General features: G+C 37.1%; 1 protein-coding gene across 3 annotated transcripts in view; it reads left to right on the top strand.

Moving 5' to 3' along the window:
• zeb1b (zinc finger E-box binding homeobox 1b) overlaps positions 1-23,075 on the top strand; it is a 71,483-nt gene that overhangs the window by 29,808 nt on the left and 18,600 nt on the right. For 2 of the 3 annotated variants that reach the window (XM_016234737.1, XM_016234738.1), the window contains exon 2: positions 19,651-19,818. The exons of the other annotated variant lie outside the window; for it this stretch is intronic. In XM_016234737.1, the coding sequence (XP_016090223.1) occupies positions 19,651-19,818 (168 nt within the window). The remainder of the gene's footprint in view (positions 1-19,650; positions 19,819-23,075) is intronic. 3 annotated transcript variants of the gene reach the window in all.

The raw sequence follows: 23,075 nt of genomic DNA, 5'->3' as shown, positions 1-23,075 counted from the left end.
ATATATATATATATATATATATATATATATATATATATATATATATATACTGTTTATATATTTCTTATATATTATTATATTATATTTTTTTCTAAAATGTTTCTTGTTTTTAAATATTTTCTTTGAAATGCTATAAAATTTATTTTAAGTTTTGGCCAAACCCCAAGGTTTTTTTTGTTTTTGTTTTTGTTTTTTTAACTACCCACAGCAAGTGACAGTCAATGGAACATTATGTCCATTGCCCCGCCCATAAAAAATATAATTGGTCCAAAATCTGACTCAACATATCTGTAGATTTAACATCAAATATTTTCTAATTGGTTGTAATTGTCACATCGAGTTGCAGTTTCAGTTAGTGTGGACAAACATGTTTTATCGCTCCTGTGTAGATGTTTTTAGGGCCACAGTGTATGTATGTTTGAGAAAAATCACAGCGAAATACTGTGTTAAATTAATGCCTGGGTTGATTATGCACACTTTGTGTCTACAAAGAGAATTAGGGGTTAAAAGTGGGTGCCAGGAGGGGCAGCTTTCCCCCAAGCCTTGTGCAGTAGAGCATTTAAGCCTTAGCTCTCTCACATACATCATGGTTTAGAGCACATGCTTATAATGCTGGCCTATAGTCCAGAGATCATGTCTTAGTGTAATAATCATTACACTCACAGTCTGTGCCTGATTGTTGCTGCAAACCCACAGGTGAGGGTGAGTGTGTGTGGAGACGGCAATCAGATGATTGTAATCTCTAATCTCTGTTGTTTATCTAATGTGCTGTTTGTTTCTCTCAGATTAAGAGGATGTTTAGAGCTCCGGTGTTTTAGGTATTATTATTCCACACTAATTGTGTGTGTGTGTGTGTGTGTTTTAGTAAAAGCATTAACAAATGTGATCATTTGAGAGCGCGATTAGCCTATTTGACCACTGTTGTTGTGTATGTGGTGTGTGGGTGTGTGTGAGGAGGCGTGTGATGAAGATCAGCAGATGATCTGTGCATTTTCGTAAGATGTGGTCTCTTTGCTACACCGAGGATGGCGAAGGCCTTCAAGCAGATCAAGAATGTCTGAATGAACAAAGACCATTCTGTATTTCTTCTCGCTTTTGTGCTCATCTGCATGTGTTAATGTGTGTATGTGAATGTTTTGTATTTGGTTATTTGGTCTGGCAGGTAAATGTCACGCATTGGGAGTGTTGCCTAGCTACAAAAATCAAATGCCATTAGCCCAATGAGAGAGAGAGAGCGTGTTTCACATTCCTGACAAATAACATGTCCACAACACCGCGCCACTCATCTGCATATACACACACTTCCTGTTTCCTTTTCATTTCATCAAAAAATTTAAAAGCAAATGGTTGCGTCCCTTTGAACTCTTTATTGATGAGTGCTTATGGAGGACTCATGCTTTGTTACTCGTGTTTCTGACTCTGGTTTTAGACAATGTTTATGGATTTTTGCTGCGTTCACCTCTAATTGGAATTACTGTAATTACGAGATGATAACTCGTTTTTCAGATTTTACTCTGAGCTGCTCACAAGTAATTTTTGTGGCAGTTTTCATAACACCAGAATGTATCCATTGTGGCTTTGTTCTTGATGTCTTAATCACAATATTAAATCACCTCGGTATTTTATTTCAGAATATTAAAGAACTAAGGGTCTGTTCACACAGATTGCATTTAGTTTTTTTTGCATTCCATTGTGCTGCTTTTTCATTGTTTTTCTTTATAAACATGCACTAGATGTAAGTGTTTGACCGCATCTTGCATCTTTTGTAGCATCTAGTGTATGACACAATAATCATAATGTGATGCTCAAGTTTTAAGAAAGTCAAATTTAAAAAAATGTCTCGAGTGCATTTTATTTTCATTCCACTACCATACGTCTCACAGAAAAAAGCATGTGTCTATGTGTCTTTACATAGACAGTTTAATGCTGCTCAGAGGTGGCATAAATGCATTTACACAGCAATTACAGTTGTATACTTTGATACTAGTGGCTGAGATGGGTCTGAGCAGGCATAATTTAATATGGCTTTAATGTGGCATTGCGTCTTTACACTGAATTCTCTATCACTTTTAGAAACAGTATGTAAAGTTCTTGTAAGCATTTTCGCTCTGCCAATCAAATAGTTCAGAATGAAGCTGAAACAAAATTAACAGATTCGTGTCACTGACAAATGCTGCAAACAGGGAAATGTCAGAGTTGTTAAACTAAATATCATCACTTTTGGAACAGCAGTCAGCCAATCAGATTACAGGACCGGAACTAGGTGTTGTGTAATAGAAAACTAGACAAAAAAGAGTTTACAGATGTTTCTGTTTGTTTTATTCCTAAAGTGTGCCAACACAACCAAAACTGCCTTTGGGTCTGCTTCAAAGCTTTCAATCCTCTCCTTTCCTCTCATTTCTTTTGCTTTTTCCCCTTTGCACTTAAGGGGGAATCAGGGACAAACCGTCTATCAGTCACTAAACACACACACACACACACACACACACACACACACTTCTCCGCACAGCATTGCGTCACACCCTCCCATTGTGTTTATTAAAAGCTGCATATGTGAGTTTCCTGAAGTGTCAAAGGATCCGCAAAGTTTAAAGGACAAACCCGCACAAATGTTCACCTTGTCTATCTTTTAAAAGTGTCCTGTGTGCATGTGTTTGTGTGTGTTGAGAACTATCACAGGAAGGGTTGTGTTCAGGGTCACATTGACTAATAGAATTAGGTCAGTGTGGGTAGTTCAATACAAACGCTCCTCTCGAATGCTCTTATGATGCTATAGGACAACATTTAAGCTCAGTGTCGTATTATACAGGCAAATAATGAATTTGTTGTGTGTGCACTTGTCTAGGTCAGAGATCCCATTAGTAAAGGTGAGAGGAAATTAGAGCTCTGTGGTGTTTTACATTGAGCGATTTGTCAGTGTGCACATTGATCTCTGTCCGTGTACATCTTTCTCTTTCTCTCTGACACACACGCATACACAAGTCACAGACAAAGAGAAGCTTCAGTATGTCAATATGTCTGTCCCTGGTGACATCATCTATCTGCCGGGCCATTTGTTATATCTATTTTACCGTAAAAGACCCCCTTTATACACATTCCTGAACTTATTATGCCATATTAATGGGTCCAAGCTATTCCAAAGAGAAAAATGTTTGTATTTGTAATCTTTTATGCATATTGCTCCTGTTCCAAACCACCTGACTTCATTCTGGAATGTAACGCCCACTTTTTGCAATCCAAGCAATAGCCGATGGATAAAAGCCATACCTGCATTACATTTTTTCTTGTTGAATATTACGTTTCACTTTGGAAATACAGTACAGTATGTAACATTAGTTAAATAAAACGGGTTGAGGATGTTGTTTCATGTTGACTGTAAATAGTGCTGTGTGTGTGTCTTTAGGAAGGCCGTTAAAATCGTGTGATTGGTGATCAAAGTAAAAACAGGACAACTGATCCTTGTCACTTCTTGTAATTAGTGACTACACCAACATCCAATCCCTTTTTTCTCTTCTTCCTGTGCCTCTCAGTGCACACACATTTACACTCTCTCATGGCTGGTTAGGTTAGATATATCTCGGCTGCCTGTGATTGTGTAAGTGATTGCTGTCCTGCCCATTTAGTAGTGTGTAATGGAGCAGCAATGGATGGATCAGTGAGCTCCAAGAGACGGGGGGCTCAACCCCACCTCACTGCCCAGGAACAAGATACCCATCTGGGGCTCAGGCAGACAATAGTTTGAAGAATCTTGGAGATTACATTTGTAATGGAGGTTTTGTTTGTTAGGGAGTGAAAATGCTGAGTGAAAATGCTGAGTTTGGTGTTGGTAAGATAAAAAAAAAAGATGTAGTAGTCTCTTATTGCTCACATGGGCTGAATTTATTTGATTAAAAATACAGTAAAAACAGTAATATTGTGAAATATTATTATGATTTCAAATAACTGTTTTCTGTTTTAATGTATTTTAACATGTCATTTAATTTAAAGAACATCACCTACAGCTCAACCTGGCAAAGACTGAGCTTCTTGTCTTCCCTGCCACTCCAACTCTACAGCATGATTTCACCATCTCCAGCTAGTTTCTTCTACAATTACCCCATCAACTTTGGTCAGAAATCTTGGTGTAATCTTTGATGACGAGCTGGCCTTCAAAGACCACATTGCAAAGACTGCTCGATCTTGCAGGTTTGCATTGCACAACATCAGAAAGATCAGGCCCTTTCTAACGGAGCATGCTGCACAACTTCTTGTCCAGGCCCTTGTCATTTCTAGGCTGGACTACTGCAATGCTCTTCTGGCTGGACTTCCATCAAGCACAATCAAACCCCTACAAATGATTCAGAATGCAGCGGCACGACTGGTCTTCAACAAGCCCAAAAGAGCCCATGTTACACCTCTCTTTATCTCCTTGCACTGGCTACCGGTTGCGGCTCGCATCAAGTTCAAGACATTGATGCTTGCATATAGAACAGCCACAGGCTCAGCACTCGCCTATTTCCACTCACTGTACTACGACTCTACATTCCCTCCAGAAGTCTGAGATCCACTAGTGAGCGACGCCTCGTGGTACCATCACAAAGAGGCTCAAAACCACTTTCCAGAACATTCTCGTTCACCATTCCTGGCTGGTGGAATGATCTTCCCACCTCTATCTGGAACACTGAATCCCTGACAATTTGCAAGCGACAGCTGAAAACTCATCTCTTTCGACATTACTTGACTTCATCCTAAATAATAATAGTCTTTCTTTTTATTTATTCCTTCTCTTTCTAGCTTGTACTTATTTGAACAAATGCCTTAAACTTGGTATTACGAGTGTCTGTTTGCCTCTTTAAGAAGAATCGCTTTATGTATTCCCCAATTGTAAGTCGCTTTGGATAAATGTAAATGTAAATATGTTTCTTCTTGTAATAGCAAAGCTGAATTTTCAGCAGCCATTACCATCATGAGTCACATGATCCTTCAGATGACATTCTGATATGCTGATTTGGAACATTATTATCAATGTTGAAACAGTTGTGTACTGCTCTGTATTTACATTTTAAATGTATAAATTTCGCTGAGATATCAATATGCAATTTTATTTTTTGTCATTTTAACGTGTTATCATGTCGCAATACTGTTGTAATGTATTGCTACATATTCATATTCTACATATTTTTTGTACTTTGTAAGTATGCCAATTGAGATTTATCTTTAAGATCTGATTTGGGCTGTTAATGATAAAGACAGCAAAGCTTAACGCAGATTAACCGATCGTTTATTTAAAAATGTTCAAATTATTAGCATTCCTTAGTAAAAAAAAAATATATATTTAAAATACAGTTATTTCAAATTTATGAACATATTTACTGACATAACGCTTGAGACTTACTGATATAAAAATTTTAATTTATTTGGAGTACTACTTGTCCACAATGCACATTTCTTAATATTAAGCCTAAAATGTGTTTTAATGTCACTGTTAATGAGGATTGTATAATCTTTGAATGATAACGGTCTTTAAATGCAAGATATTTAAAGTGTACCTAAAGTATACTTCCATTAGTTCCACTTTAGCACAATCAAATATATTTCAGTAGCCTATATCTTTAGTTGGACTTCAGCACTACTTCTGCACAAGTGAAGTGTACAAAATTTAGTACAAAATTAGTTGTTACAATTTAGAAGACTTTAAATATACCAGTTTAGTATACCAAAAGTACAATTGCAGGGTATTTGTATTAAGAACTTAAATATGTAAATGTATTTGTAATACTTAGCATGAAATTAACATTTTAGTATATTTATTTTTCACTAGGGTCGGTCAATAATTGTGTACACAATTGGGCTTTGACAACCGATAACTTCTGTTTGCATTTTTTTTTTATAATTTTGAATAAATATGCCGATTTCAATTCAAAGATTTTCTGTAAGTCTCATTTGTGCTCATTAAACATATTATGTTTATTTTAGTTTGATATGAGAAACCTGTATCTGTCAACCACTGGTGTAAATTATTTCTGTGTCTTTACAGTCACCAGAGAGTAGGGCTGTCAAAAAAGATTTCGAATTTCGAATATTCGTCGAATTTAGAATAAAAATCCACATTCGAATGCAACGTTTTTAGGTGTGCGTTAAGGAGGCAGCCTTATCAGTGGCGCACAAGATGCGATGACGATGTAAGTGTCATTGCATTTTAATGTTTTTCTTAGCCTATCCAGTAAACCACTAGATGCGGCGCTGCTGCGTTGTGAATTACAAATATTGCGGGAAAAGAGAACATCAATGTGGAGAAGATCTTGTTTACATCAAAACTGAAACCAAGCTGTTCACACAGAATGCATATTTCACGCATTTTCTAGAGGGACATCTATCAAAAGAGCTGCATGTTTAGAAAGCCATGTAAAATTAATGCAAGTTCAACTTTGAAAAAACATACCTCGAGACTTTATGGCGGGGGTTTTTCCCCCCCATCCCACTGCAACTCGTGTTTTTAAATTAAAAATGTAGTCTGTGTGATTTGCTTTCCGCCCTTTGTATTAAACTATGCATACATACATGAAGCTGTTTTGTTTATAATTGTTTAAGCAACTTAAAGGCACAATATGTTAAGATTTTTTTATTAAAATATCCAAAAACTACTAGAACAGTGTTATATATTTTGCTGACTTGTGTACTTACATTATCCCAAATGTTTCGAAGAATGTTTAAATCCAGAGAAATAAGCAATTTTAACTAGAGACACGGACCGTGTCCATAGTGTCATTGTGTCGCCTGCTAATGACGTCATAACCCCTCGATTTCCGGTTTCGTTTTGTAGAAAACATGGAAACACCAAAGACGCTTTAGTATGTTATGCATTTTATTTGACCGGTGACGACCGCACAGAGTAGCATTATAACAGAACTTTCAAATGTATCTAGTATGATAAAACAGCGCTGCTTACTTCCGCTGCTTTCCGGAAGGAGCGGAAGCGGTCGACTGTGGCATAATAAAAGCTCCACTGCTTTCGAGCCGTGTGTCACGCTTGTTCAGCGGCCTCGTTTCGCTTCGAGCCTCACCCTGCTTCATTCTACTATGCTAATAAATCTTTAGCTCATCCATGATCATGATTTCTGCCCGAGTCCCGTCGGATTGCATCGGCTGTAGACGACAACTCCCATGATTCCACACTCAGTCACGGCATCATCAAACTACGCCTTTGTTTCTTTGTTTGTTTTGAATACGCGCCCTCTAGTGGTGAAAACTTACATATTGTGCCTTTAATTAATTATAATTAGTTTATAAACATTATTTTAAACATTATGCACTTTTTTCACAGATAGTCATGTTATCTTATGCTTTGAATAAACCTGCATTAGTAATATTTTGCTCTATGCGCCCTCTTGTGGCCTCAGAAGAGAATCCAAAAGCTTTTCTTCACCCTAACTGAAATTATGCATTTTAAATTTGAATATAATTTGAATTGTGATAATATTTAAGTACAAAATTCGAATTTAGTTTTTCAGCCATTTTGACAGCCCTACCAGAGAGCGAGTTGCAAGGGGCTGTGAAGCAAACTGAGAGTGAAAATTGCAGATCTGTGCTGTTTCTGCGTGTGTCGTGGGAGAGTTTCTGGGGTTGTTTTGTTGACTCATCCCTCTGCCTCCAGTGCGAGTCTTTGAATGTGTGTGTGTGTGTGCGAGTGTGTGTACGCCTGTGGCATCTCTTCACCTCTGTAAGTGTCAGGCTGTCTGAATGATCAGCTTTATGAGACCTGACCTTTAAATACAAGAGTCTGAGCAGCCCCCTCTCTCTCAGTCTTCCTCTCGCTGACCATGTGTGACAGGATCTGCCTCGGGCGAATACTTCGTCCAGATAAATATGGACTTTGACAGTGATTCTTTGTCTTTTCAAGTCATTAACAGTTTTTTTTTACCGCTGTATATACTCACAGATCAAATGCTGTTATTTTGACTATTTTAGGTCGGAAAGATAGGGACGGCTTATCTGTTTCTCCCTCCCCCATCTCCAGTGCCCCGTTAACAAGAATAGTCATCCTTGCTGCACACTTCACCTGTTCCCACAATCCAACAGCTGAGACTGTGAGTGGGCCTCCTGTCGGTCTGGACCACAGACTGGTTTAATCTGGTTTAAGGTGTTTTCAGTCTGGATGTGCTGCATTAAAAAAGAGAAACAGAGAGAAAAGCACCATCCACCAGCCAATTAATTATATAATAGTATATAATTAATGCTAAAATAATATTGCATCATGGCTGGAATGCTATAATGACCAATCAGAATCTCTTTTATAAGATTATTTTAACATGATGTTCTTAATCATAACAAAATATTTTGTCCTCTTTGTCTGACTCACTTGAACTGTTTGGGAAATGCCCTGCATACACACACACACTGACAAATGTACTCGGATGCTCTTAAAATGACTAATCATATCTGAGTCACTGTGTGTGTTGGTTTGGATTTGTGCATAAGTAAGTGTATCAGAGTGTGCTGTTCAGTGGTTTGGTTGAGTTGGTCAGTCAGACAGACTGTTCAATGTCTCGTCTAGACACCACTGGCTCATTCATTCGTTCTTTTATTGATCATTTCATAGATTAAAACTTTTGGACAGTGTTTGTGTCCAAGAGAGTGAGCAGACATTATTACATGTCTGGAAAAACCACCAAACGGAAGCTTGTACCAGAGGAATATTTTATAGCTCAGAGGTTGCTCTTTTATGGCTCAAGAGAAGTAATAGTGTTTGTAGTTATGCTTCATTGAAGTATCAACTTAGTCTCACCGGCTTTATAAAATTCAAGATAAATAAATGTACTAAAAAAATTTTTTTAATTATGTGACTCAGATCATTTGATTTTGTATGTACTGTATGAGAATTGTTTGAGTTTATATTGAAATCAATTGCATTTGGTTGAAGGTGTTTAGTTTCTTGGCAAATCCAAGCACAGTCGAGACTAGGGATGTAGCTGAGGCCAATGCAATACGCATCTCGATGCATAGCCAATGATATGGTACATTAAAGATACATTATGAAGCATCTACAGATGCGATGCGATAGGATTCACCCCTATCACGATGCAGTGTGATCAGATTTTGATTCGATTCAACACGATGCAATACGATGCAATGGAGAAAAAAATATGATGCTATATGCAATTCAATATTGTACAGATAGTTCGCTTTTATTTCTTTGGTTCAGACAGACAGCAAATCATAAATTAACTTAAGTGGCTTCTGACTCCTAACACCTCTGTCTCCGTGTGTTGTTGTATGTCATATTCACGTAGAGAGAATGTGCTTGAGAAACAGTTTAGAGAGGAGAAATCAATCTACATATAAAATATTGGTCACAAATTATTAGTCATTTTACTAAATAATAAAAGTATAGTGCATCTACTAATAATTATATACGAATAAATTGTTTTTTACCAATACAAATATATTAGAAACGATGCATCACGATACAAATGCCAACCCTTATCTGATGCACACTTTTTTAAATCGCATCATTAAATTTTATGCCGATGCACCGATGCATATCGGTGAATCTTACCATCCCCAGTCAATACTTAAAACTATAGAGATGACAAATGAAAGATTTTAGATTTACCATTTAAATCCATTCCACAGAATCACACACACTTTCCCTCAGAATAGCACAGTAAATGCAGAAAAACTGATGACCAAAGAATATATTTATATATAATGTATATGTCATATATTTCAACTGTTGCAGTCTTGAGTGGGAGAGAGAGAAATCCCCATGTGTGTGGTCACGTCTATGTGTTCTCATACAACAGTTTAGTGCTTTCTTCATTGTCAGTGTTAATTTTGGTAGAGTTACCTTGACGACGGGACTTTCCTACCCTAAACAAAGTGTGTTATGTTAGCGTCTAAATCCAGCATGCTGACCATGGGCGGCACTGAACCTCTGTCTGATCTGCTTATAAAGACGAGTGTGAGGACAGAGCGAGGCAGAGCTGCTGGAGGGACGAGTGGGAGGAGAGAGCGAGAGAAGGTAGTGAAACTGTATGAAGAAAGGTTCAGGTTAGTGAACCATATCTGCAGGTACAGGACTGACTGACTACCCAGCAGGCACGGCAGATGTTTCCTCTTTATATCTACAGAACGGTGAAGCACAAACACACATGAACAGACACAAAGTCTAGCACTGCGCAGATACAGAACAGGCTCTGATAATGAATGAGTGCCTCAGCATACCGCCCATATTTTCACTAACAGGTAATGCACTGCCATGAAAAACAAACTTGCTGGTTTAACTTACTCTCAGACTCTTAAATTAGTCTTTAGCCAATCGGCATGTAAATGAAAGAGCATTATTTCTGTGAATGGGGTCAGTCTCACCTCAAACCAAAACACACTAAAGTAAGCGCTGACAAACTGAGGCAGCGTGCTTTGTTATCATAGCGCAGGTATGACCGCGCTCTCTGACCTTATTTAGAAGAACCCAGTTGTGCTGAGCAAGATTAGCTCAAAATACACTCACATAGTCTCATGTGAAGGCCAGACACACATCATGCATGGTCAGATGTTAGTTCTCAAAGTCACCTTTGCTCAAACACACACACACATATTCCTTGCTATGCATTCCTTCTCTTAGCACATCACTTTTTTTATCACCAACCTGCAGTCGAGCTAAGTATACATTCGCAATGTGTTTGTGGTTGACGTGCTCTTCTTCAATGAATAGAGGAGACAGCCTGCTGCGACTAATTTGCCTCTTAGCATTGGCTGGATAATGATGCACTTGTGAAGTGACGCTCTTAGCAGGGCAAGTGGCGCCGCAACCATCTATGACACTAGCTTGTGTGCTGACTCCCAGAGGGCAGGAAGTGGGAAGGAAAGCATGGGAGAGCAAGGCGAATGAGATGTAGGAGCATGAGTATTATGTACTTTTAGTAAAGCTGTAATTCAGCATGTCAGGGCTGTGGCTTTTAGGTGCGCACATGTTCCAGATATGTTGCGCTTTTGCTGCAGCAACTGACTTTATTTTCTTAAGTTTTCCATAGGGATACACAAAATTGGTTATTATAGTCAGTACTGGACATTTAATTTTAGACTCCTGTTTCAGTTTGTTTTGGATTTTGATTACTTTTCCTGTCTTTTACTTTTGTACTTTAACAGAAATGTTTGCAAGTGAAGAATTTAAGACATACATATTAGTATTGTAACTTGTTGTGTAAAAGAAAACTTATATTTATTATGTTATAATTATTTTCAAACATTTGTTCTTTATTTTACAATACAGTTATTTACAACAGTAATATTTGTCTTTGTTTTTATAATTACTGTTAAAAAAACAACAGCAACCACAATAATAATAAGTATTATTATTATATAAAATAATATATAAACTATATAATGTAATATATAAACAATATATAATAATAAAAACAAAATAAATAATACAAATTAGCAAATAATAACAATAATATATAACAAAATAGCTCAACACACAAAATTATTATTATTATTAGAGGTTTTATTCAATTTTAAAGTCCAGTTACAATGTCAAAATAAAACACTTTTCAAATTTTATGTGAACATGTAAATGTGTCACTAAATTATTGAAATAATAACTTAAAATCTCAGGGGTACATCATGTAAATATTTTAAATCTAAGGTGTTTAAAAGGCAAAAAAAAACTTATTTTCAGTTGTATTTCCAACATCCCATATGACTTTTGTCATTCAGTTCAGAATTCAAAACAAACTATTTTTTCCATTATTTTTCCAAGCCGGGATGCCTAAATTAAGTAGTTGATTTTGGACTTTTGATTTAATTTATTTATAGACAAATATACATATAATACAATTAATAGTGATTTTTGTACTTATAAATTTTGTGACATCAATTATTGTCTTATTGATATCGGCCAGAATTTTAATATCGGTGCATCCCTAGTTTTCCCATTTCTTTTCATCGCTGACATCAGGAATGTCACATGAATGCTAAATGCTTTGCAAACTGGGCCATGCTGTGTTCCATCTGCCTCTGTTGCATCGCTGACGTCTCCTTGGGAGCAGGTTGCCCCCTACAGCCCAGAGCAGAGGGTGCAGTTCGAAGCCCAGCCTCTGAAAACAGAAACATAATGATACAGGCCGCATGTGGAACCCGAGTCTTTCTCAGGAGTGGATTCACACACTCCCCAGACACCCAGAGATGTGTGCGGTGACAGGCTTTTGTTTGATGTAATGGCTCTGTCTTGTTGTGGTTAGTGTGTGTGAGAGACAAAAGAATTCTGGGTGGGGATGTGGTTTGAAGCACTGTGTGTGTGTTTGCCAGTGAAAAAAGAAGTTTGTGCATAATAAAGGATTGCCATTTAGTCAGAGCATGTATAGTCCAGAAGGCTTTACTTCATTTTTCCAGTTCTGCGTTGTTATTTTGCAGTTTTCGAACACCTCTAGCTCAAGATAAGAGCAGAAGTGTGTGTTTGTGTGTATTGAAGCTTTGGTTTATATATAGCTCAGTACTAGCGCAGGGTGTGTCTTCATTCCTCCAACGCTGCTTCTGTGTGTTCAAACTGTCACAAGTCCAGCTATGAGTTGTTTTATAATTATTAGAGATGCTACAGTTACAAACTGTACAGTTATTGACAGGAACATCCATCAGGATCAATTCTCTCCGCAGGCTTTATTTCCCATCATCCTCTCCATTGGTACTTGTATTACAAAATGGCTTATATGTGGGCTAACTCGATTTTTGCTATGTGGTTTTTAAGGAGTTCTGAGTGGATGCAAATGTGCTGCTATGCTGTTGCTTAAGTTTTAAGGGTAGTTTTAATGAGTTGCTGTGAGGTTTCTACGTGGCTGCTAAGCCTTTGCTATAAATTCTCCAGACAAAAATTGTATGTGAAATCTAGGGGTGTGCAATATTTCGCATCTTCAATAATATTGTAATTGTTGTTTTAACGATGTGGGAGCTGACATTATCACATATGTCACTGACTGTGCAAAAAACAAACAAAACTTGATCAATCAAAAATCTTCAGAGAGCAAAATCATTCACTGTGTGATGAAGTCTATTGCAATGCCCATTTAATTCAAGTTATAAAAGCAAAAATGATCCCTTTAATATTTAGAAGATATTATATAGTCATGTAATATCACACAAGCAAGAGTGCCTTTTTTACCGAATTTTAGCTTATACGCGATACGTGATCGTGAATGTGATATTGATTTTATACAACAGTTCAACAAACAAGAAGTTGATATTGAGTGAGTTACACTTTAGACACATAATTGTCTATTTTTCTGATTTGCCAACAAAAATAGTTCCAAACTAAGCTGGAGAAGAACATTTGTGCGTCCCAGAGCAACACTGCAGTATTTCCTTCTTGAATTAATCTGTTTTTGAACTATTCATTTGAGTCAGTGATTCAATAATCCATTCATAAAGACACTTGCTTCATTTCTAAATGAACCAGGCTTTTTGAATGAATCATTTGAATTAATAATAAAATGAATCACTCATTAAAGGGATAGTTCACCCAAAAATGAAAATTCTGTAATTAAGTACTCACCCTCATGTCGTTCCATACTCTCCAAAATATCTTAATTTGTGTTCCGAAGATGAACGAAGGTCTTACGGGTTTGGAACGACATGAGGGTGATTATAAATGACAGAATTTTCATTTTTGGGTGAACTAACCCTTTAAGGCACTTCCCCGTTGTAGTGCCATATTTGTTCATCCATGACAGGCCTAAACCAGCCAAGGTATCAGCACAAAAACACACTCAGCAAAATATAAATTATCGTTAAAAAAAAATATCGAGATATCTTTTCTTTATTTTTGTCAACATCGCGCCCAAATCACTTGTAGAAGTAACAGCACACCTTTCCTAATAAAAGATGTATGATCTGAGGAATCATTCAAGTCCATGTTTTTTGTTTATTTATATATACATTTGTGTATTTTTATTCTCATCTTATTTTTTATTATCTCTGTGTTATTGTCTCTGTGTACTGGAAGCTTGTGACACTAAAACAAATTCCTTGCATGTGCAAACATACTTGGCAATAAAGCTCTTTCTGACTTCTGAAATTTTAATACTTATCTTAGAGGTTTGTTTAAATAACAGTAGTCACCAAATCTGACACTAGTATGAGCAACAGTAACAGCAATGATTTCCTTAGCAAGCACCACTAATTAGTCTTTGCAGCTGAAAAGCAACAGTGCAGTATGTGCCTGTTGTAATGAAGGTTTAAAAAAAAAAAAAGCAGACACAGCGATCTGTCGTTATGGTCGAGCCACTCAGGGAGAGTGTTATGATTGGACATTCCACGCATAGCTTCTCTCACCAGGGTTGCAGGAGCGAACTAGAAGCACTTGAACAAACGAACGAAAAACCCAACTATCCATTCTTACTGTAGCCTCCTTCTAAAACGAACACCAGTTCTCTCACCGCAAAGATAGCTTTGGAAAAAAACGCCTACCTAAACCCTAAAGACAACTGTGTTTGCAATGGAAACCCAATTACAAGCCATTAAGGTTTTTTGTGTTGTCATATGTTGATTCCGACAGACTTACAGGTATACAACCAGTTACTTTCCATACAAAGGTGAAAAAAGACCAGCAATGCAGAGCTCAGGACTCTGGGAGGTAAACGTGGCTGTCGCTGAAGAGGAAAGCATGCTGTAATTTACTGCTCTTGTGCCCCCCTCAAGATCCCTTCATTGGTGATAAATCCCATGAACAGAATCCTGAGCGAGGTATCAGTGTGCCCCAGCGATTATTTTCTTACACCACAGGCCACAATGATTAATATGTTCTGCAGAGAGTGTTCCAGAAGAGACACTCTTGAAAGATTTAACGCATTGTTTGTTCTCTTAGCACATTTGATTCTTACTGGCTAATTCTGTGTATCTTCTTAAAATCGCAAACTATGCAAAGGTCAGAAGATTTATGTTTTTAATACATTCATGTTTTCAATACATTAGTAGAGAGATGCACAATTTACCAGTACCATATGTGTTATTTAATGAGTATTGGTTATTCTTATAATAATAACCTACCGATTAAACAACACAAATAATAAAAAAAATCTTACCAACCTTATATCTTAAATCTTATCATTTATAGGATATTTTGGGGTTGGTAAGATTTTTTACTGGTTTTGAAAGAAGTCTCTTATGCTCATCAAGGTTACATTTATTTGATCAAAAATACAGTAAAAACTCTAGTATAAAATATAAAATAATTGTTTCCAATTTTAATGTATTTTAAATAGTGCTGTCAAACTATTTATTTATTATGCGATAAATTCAAAAGGAATTTATCGCATTCAAAATAAAAGTTTTCTTTACATAATATATGTGTACTGTGTCTGTGTGTCTATGTATTATGTATATATAAATACACACAAATATATTTGATATATAAACAACATATTTCTTATGCATGTGTGTGTGTTTATATACGCTTAATAAATATACACAGGACACAGTGTTATGTAAAGAAAAACTTGGATTTTTTGGATGCGATTTATCGCGTTTAATAGTTTGACAGCACTAATTTTAAAATGCAATTTATTCTTATTTTATCTGTTAACATGGTATATTTAATTATGCATGTACACATTTCCCGTGTTTTTACATCTAGATTACCTTTGTACTCATCTTAGGCATCTTATAAAGTTAATCTTTAAGAATACTTACAAGTTAATAACACTGTAAAATGTAATCCTTTTCAAATTTCAAAATGAATATCCATTTTCATATTTACTGTACATTATAATGTTATGACACCTAAATTCACTTGAAACATTTACTTTTTTTTGTTGTTGATTTTGATCCAGTAACATGTCCTACTTCTCTAAATCACATTGTGCTTGTATAAGCTCTACATAGAGATTGAGAGGGCAAGTAGCAGATGAGAATGTTCTTATTGGCAAAGACTCATGGGAAACCTGCAGCTCACCTTCCTAAATGACAAATCAATAACTCTTGTCTGCCTCAGAGTCTCATGTGTCTTTTATCTGAGCTGGAGTTTAGATGGGTGAAGGCTCAATTTATTATTTAAAGGCTCCATATGTGATGTACTGTACCGCTAACAAGAAGTTGAGCTCTGCCCAGGTGAGTCACAATGTATATGTGTACTTGTTTAGGGATTGCTTTTAGAGGCATTTATCGGTGTGCCTTGACAGATGTCACTGTAATGCCCTATAGGGGTCATTAAGGGGTCTTGATTGTGTTTGCTTTAAATAGAACCTTCGGAGAATCACCTGAAGTTCTGGGAATTCAGGCTTTATCATACAGGTACAGAGCAGCAGATTGGAGGCCAGCTTTTGCCCAGTCAACATATCACTTCAACTGGGTTGATTGTAAAATCCATAGATGAGGCATAGCTGGAAAACTGATTGACCAGTAAGAATGTAGACTCATTAGGCTAACGGTTTCATTGGCTGACTTGACATATTCATAGTGCTGTGCATGCCGACAACACACGCAAAAATCTTTGGTTTCGGTGGAATGTCAGTGTTTGTATTTAGACAAGTGTATGTGATATTTTAGGAGATAGGAAATACATTTAGCAAGCATTTATATAACTGAGTAAAAGTAGATCGTTGGCCTGGTGGTTAGCACACATGCTAAAAATACAATGAGCTGTAGTTCAGTATCCCTTTCCCCCGTCATTTTCTGTTCTTTCTCTATACCAGGGGTTTAAAAAAGTAGTCTTTATTGTCACGTGATCCTTCAGAAATTATTCTAATATGCTGATTTAAAACTGAAATAAAACATGTTTTTATTGTTATAAATGTTAAAAACTGTGATACATTATTTCTCAGGATTCTTTTTATAACTGTCGATTTTGATCAGTTTAATGCATCTTTGCTAAATAAATGTATTAACATGTATTTCTTAAATAAAATTCCTAATAACTTTTGAACTGTTGTGTATACTGCGTGAAAAAAGCAAGTTGTTTCCTATATTAAATTAACTTTTATATTGTCATTAAATCCAAAACAAATCATTAAAATATTATTATTATTAAATGCTTGATTTCTGTTTAAAAGCATATTCATGCAAAAAAAGAATGGTATAGTGCTTTTCACAAGAAGTATTGTTTCAAAGCAGCTTTACAAAGTAAAGCAGAAAATAAGAATTATTCACAAAATAATATACAGATTTGTTTTGCTTACTGTTACTAAAATGTATTGCTACCAAGAGAGTAACAATTTGTAATCCGTCTCATGATTTCTGACCAGAAAACACCTAAGGGCCAGAAAAAATATTTAAAATACGAGTAGTAATCATTATTTTTATTTATTTATTTACTTTAGTTTTTTAGACTGACCTCTGACTTTTCTATTTTGAGGCACAGATTTTAAATGTTTCATGCTGTCTTTTATGTGTTTTTATGTAGTACAGTTTGTTCTTCCTGTGCCTTTACACAGTTTTAGCTTACAGCTCCAGCATAATGTGAGCTATTCCTTTCTTGGTAAAGCGTTTATTTAGTCACTTTTCCTGTGTGTACCTCCTGAAGGCTGTAATGAAATCTCTCATGTGGAACGGCGGAACAAGGCTCGTGGCTGTTTGTCATGGATCATTCACAGTGAGCTCACACACTCTCTGCTGTCCCTTTACTTCTGTCTTCTGCTGAGTAGCCACACCGTTTGCTTCCCTTGGCTGAACAGCCTGATGGGATTGGTAGCATCTCCTTCACAGTACACCGAATTGACTGTTGTGGTGATCCGTGCATCACTCGGATAGGTTTGACAGAACTTGTGAGCGATGGGTCTATCTTTATGATTGTGTGATTTTTTTTTTCCATTTTGTTATAAGCAGCATTTTTTAACCACCGCCACATTGAGACTCTACTTTCAGGTCCATATATAGACACACCACAGGTCTTTGCTGTGATCCATGACCTTAAAACCAAAGATGGAGCATGAGATAGAGAGAAAGAAAAAGGTTAAGAGGTTTGTACATGCACAGAACAGGTGGAGAATGAAAGTACAGGCCAGAGAAATAAAAGAAGATTGAGCGTGTGGGAGCGAGAGAGAGAGAGAGAGAGAGAGAGAGAGAGTTGGTTAAAGTGTGCAACAAAAAGCACAAAATCAGCTGAATGTAAATGTGCCAGATAAGAGATATGGTGTGTGTGTGTGTGTGTGTGTATCTATGGCCAGCCCCTCTGCTGACTTTGCTCCTCTCAAAGGAAAATTGATTTGGCCGGAGAGAGAGAGGTACTTAGATGAGTGGAAAAGAAGAATGACGGCGAGCGAGAACTGCGAGAGAAATGGAGAGAGAGGAGGATGGAGAGGAAGGCTTTTCGGCACACCTATTCTTTCCCTGCAAAAAATCTTTCAACAAGGATTCACTCATATTACGATGATAATCACTACCAGTCTCTAGAGTCACATTCATTGTGCGATGTGTGAATATCTGTATTAGAATAAAGTTGTGTGAATATCTGTATTGAAATTTTTTTTTTTTTTACCAATTAAAGGGATAGTTCCCTCTTGGATCATTTACTCACCTTCATGTTGCTCCAAATTTGTTCTGTGGAATAAAAAAAATATATTTTGAAGAATGTTTCTGTTGTTTTTGTCAGTGGGGTCCAAAACAACATTGAACCCCACTGACTTTCATTGTATGGATGAAAGAAATCACAGGATATTTTTCACAAATATGTTCAGCAGAAGTAAGAACAGCACAGGGTGGAAAAAATTATGACAGAATTCTAATTTTTGGGTGAAATATACCTTTATCAAAATAATACTGATTCCTCAGGTGGCCATAAACTCTTCAGTCCAAGACGTATACAAGTGCTGGATGTTTGCTGTCGCTGGGTTTGAAAAGATCTCTCTTTTAGCTGAATTTATAAATCTAAACATTCAACCTCTGCTTGATTTATGCCTGCTCCATTAGAGGCCTTGTCCTGCCAGCACTTACCTTTAACGAATGAGAACGTGTTAGGTGAGCTTACCACTCCGTCATCCACTGTTTTAATAGAATGTCAAATCACACTTAGCCTAGCATGCAAACACACATATTACTAATCAAGGCCGCCTGGCCTGTAACAGAAAATCAATGGTGTTTTAGCTCAATCTCTCTCTCTCTCCTTCCTGCGCTGCTGAAATGGAGGTCAACCTGTCCCTCCTTTTTGTCAAAAAAGTAAAGAGGCATTTAATCATTACAAAAGGCCGATCACACACCTAAAAGAAGATATGTTTCCAGTATTGTACGGTATGTGATCTCACGATTACAGCAGCTTGATCGTCATTTCATGATCTGATTACACCGTCTGACTGTGTCCACACCAGACCGTTTGGCCACAAATGGTTTTAACACGAGCCGTTCTGATTTATTGATTCAATCTCGAGTGATTCTTTGTCTTGTTTCTTTGGCTCACTGAAAGACGCAGGAACTGCTCCACTACTATTTGGCATTTGATTGAATTATTCCCTTAAGTACACTTCATCTCTCTACATCTCTTCAGTCATCTCTCCCGCTTCAACAATTGGTTTCATCTGAGCTGCAGTCTCTCTCTTTAATCTTGTCTGGCTCTATCGTGTAGTCATTTTCACGAGCAGCGTCTTTCCAAATTTCAGGGGTTTCATCAAGCCTTCTGCGGTTTGCAAGCACTTGCAGGCTCCATATGTTAGCATTCTCTTTAAGTGTTGTGTTTTCTCTGTGTCTCTGCAGTGAGTAACTACAGTCATGTGCTGGAGGGCCAGTCAGACTCAGATGATGAAGATAAGCTTCACATCGTGGAGGAGGAAGGGAGTCTCCTGGACGGGGCTGACTGTGACAGTGTGGCCCCTGACGATGACCCTAACGGGACCGTCGACACTGAAGGCAGATGGGACGATGGTAAGCCCGCCCTTTTGTCGTATATCGTTATCAAGGAAGCTTTGTATATTGAGTCTCATTTCAGGTTCACCTAAGTTTCTCAGGGAGTGTTTACATAAGACACGTTCTTGCGTTGTCTCTATATGCATGTTTTAAAAGTTAGACTATTTTTTTAATTTACACGCTGTCTTAAAAATGCAAAACTTGTGGCAGGATTCTCCAAAAACAGAGCTAGACATGATGCAACAGCCAAAGACCTCCGTCTGAACGTGTGTCACTGTGATGCTTTAAAAGGGATGAATTTAAATATGCAACTTCTCTGTCATCACACTTAAAACTATTTATTTTTATTCTGCACTCGTTAAATTGATCAAAAGGGACAGTAAAGGCATTTATGATGTTACAAAAATTTCTGATTTAATAAATGCTATTCTTTTGAACTTTCTGTTCATTAAGAATCTTGAAAAATGTATCACTGTTTCCACAAAAAATATCAAGCAACCATATTTAACATTGATATAAATCAAAAATGTTTTTTGAGCACCAAATCAGCATATTAGAATGATTTCTAAAGAATCATATGACACTGAAGACTAGAGGAATGACTGCTGGAAATTAAGCTTTGCCATCACAAGAATAAATGATAAAAATATTAAAACAGAAAAGAGTTAAATTGTAATAATATTTCACAATATTACTGTTTTTATTGCATTTTGATTAAATAGACGCAAAACTAATGATGCATGAGAGACCTCTTTTGAAACTTTTGAACAGTATTGCAAAACTAATTAAAGAAATTATATTTTAAAAAATCTAAATACAATGTTCTCAAACTCGTGGAAAACCTGTACTATAAATATTAGGGAATTTCATAAGTCTAATTTATATAATAGATGTGGAAAGTCATGAATTTATAAAAAAAAAAAATCATGACTTTTTTCAAAGAAAAAAAACTGAATTTTTTTAAGAAAAAAAATATATATTTGAAAAGTTATGACTAGTCAAACATTGGTATTCAGAAAATGCACCCTGTTGACTTTTCAAATCAGCCAGTCACTTGTTAGGTGACTAGTCAATCATTAACATTATAACACAGGTTTTATGTTTTTTTTAGAGTTACATGAAGCATAATCTCTCTAAGAAACACTAATTGAGACAATTCAACACCATTCCTTTGCTGCCTTTCAAGCACAGGTATTTCCTTCAGAAAATGCAGACCTAGTTTTTATTGTGATGGTAAAATCTTGGCTCCATCTGGATAATAAGCCTTGATAAAGGGTGACTGGAATACAATAGAGCTCTTTTGCTTTCGACGAAAGGCATTTCTCCTGTTCCTGGCCTAATATGTATTGCCTGCAGACAGTGTGGGGATTGTTTATGCTGGAAGAGGTGAACACAAAGTCTGTTGTGTGTGAGCTACCAGGGTGCTATTGTGCATTAAGCTTAGTGTTGCGGGACACAGGCATGATGGCAGGTAATATACCGCCACTATAACCACAGCAACTGCTTGCACAGCAGCCCCTTGTTCAGTTTTTTCATTCGGTATGTTTTCTACTCTCTCCACTCTGTATTTCAAGGTTCGCCCCCCAAATTCATGAAAGTCCTCTGTCAGTTTAATTTCTGCCAGTATTCATTCATTCATTCATTCGTCTCTCCTGGCTTCTCTGTCAGTTCTCTGCAGGATGGAGCTTCGGTGAAGAAGAAAGTCATTGTTTTTGGCAGAGCTCTCCAAACATTAAACACTTCACAGAAACCCGAGTTAAGAGAGAGAGGGACTACACACACACTCTCTCTCTTGAACGTTTCTTTTATTACCTCCATACCACCTTCATCTCTTTGTAGTCTTTCTTTGTCCGCCTGTTGCTTCTTTGTTGTAGCTCTGAATGAATTGTTGTCGTGAGTTTATGATTTCCCAGAATTCTTCATTTTAACATGTTACGGCACCTGTTGCAGCACCTTTTCCTCTTCATTTCTTAGCTTTTCCCTCTCCATTGCCAAAGGCTCGGTTGCAGCAAGAGGCCCAGATATACGAGCGAGGTGTGTCACATAGAGAAATTGGTCTGCTGAGATGTAATGTGCATTGTTCTCTGTTCTCAGATGTGGTGTTTGAGTTATATACACTTCTCTGCCTAAGCTTCCCATCATTCATAGAGCTCAGGGCTGTAAAGCAGCCACTAGCCATAATGGTTCAGCGCTATCAGTCCAACTCTCACTCTCCATTTCGGGCTACCCCACACCTATATTTTCTTTTCTCTTTCTTTGTATCTTGGCAGCGATCTCTGTATTAGAGTACCAGCTCACTTAGAAACCGTACAGCTTGCTCTCTGTGGTTTCTGGCTACAATTCTTGTACCTCAACCTCCACTTTTACTTTCCCTCCGTCCAAGCTATTTTTCTGCACTTCGTTCTTCACTATCAGATGACTGGCCGCTCGTTCACTGTCAGCTCTCGTGTTCTCTGAGATGAAAACGCTCCTCTTGCAGTCATTTATGGGGTAAATACTCCGTAAACCAATACATGATTACTGTGGTATGGATAGTGACACTGCGTATCCAGTTCGATATGTCAAGCCGCTCTGTTTCCCTGTAATTTAACCACACGTTTCTTGAACAGGCATTAGGAATCAGCCATTTACGTAATGCGGTGAGCAGAGGCACCTAGCATAATGGAAAAAGAAACATGGCGGATGGGTTTACCTCATTTTTTTACTGTTAGGGAGGATTACATTCTATATTTGACTCTTAGGTTTTAAAGTGCATGAGCATATGGTGATGGAGTAATTGGTCACTGGGGAAAGTGCTGCAAGTGCCTGACTCATAATGGAAATCTCACCAGATTTTTAATCAGGAAAAGTGAAGCTGGTGGATTCTGGGAAACGTAGTGCCTGCTGATGGTCTATGCCAGGGGTTCTCAAAGTCTACATTCAAAAGGTCCAAATCTGAATTTTCATCAGTGTCAAAGGTCCGGATTGGAACAATTGGTTATTACAAAACTTGTTTTTAATAAACATACATAACATGCATAACAAATAAACATGTGGCAAAACAATTAATTTATGTGTCCGCAATAGAGGTCGACCGATAAGGGTTTTTCTCTGGCCGATGCCGATATTTAGAAATCAGGGCAGCCGATGGCCGATATATGATGCTAATGTTTTTGGTCGATATGTTTGGCTGATTTTTTCCCCCCCTTCTTTATCTCATAAAAGCGAGTTTGAGTAAATGATTATTGCAGGGCACAAGATGGTAATAGTTGTAGTAGCCTAATTCATAGTAATAA

The sequence above is a fragment of the Sinocyclocheilus grahami genome, unplaced genomic scaffold (genome assembly GCF_001515645.1).
Source record: "Sinocyclocheilus grahami isolate Dianchi unplaced genomic scaffold, SAMN03320097.WGS_v1.1 scaffold457.1, whole genome shotgun sequence".
Taxonomy (NCBI): Eukaryota; Metazoa; Chordata; class Actinopteri; order Cypriniformes; family Cyprinidae; genus Sinocyclocheilus; species Sinocyclocheilus grahami.
The sequence above is the reverse complement of the archived record's forward strand: the minus strand, read 5'-3'. Positions and strand labels throughout refer to the sequence as shown.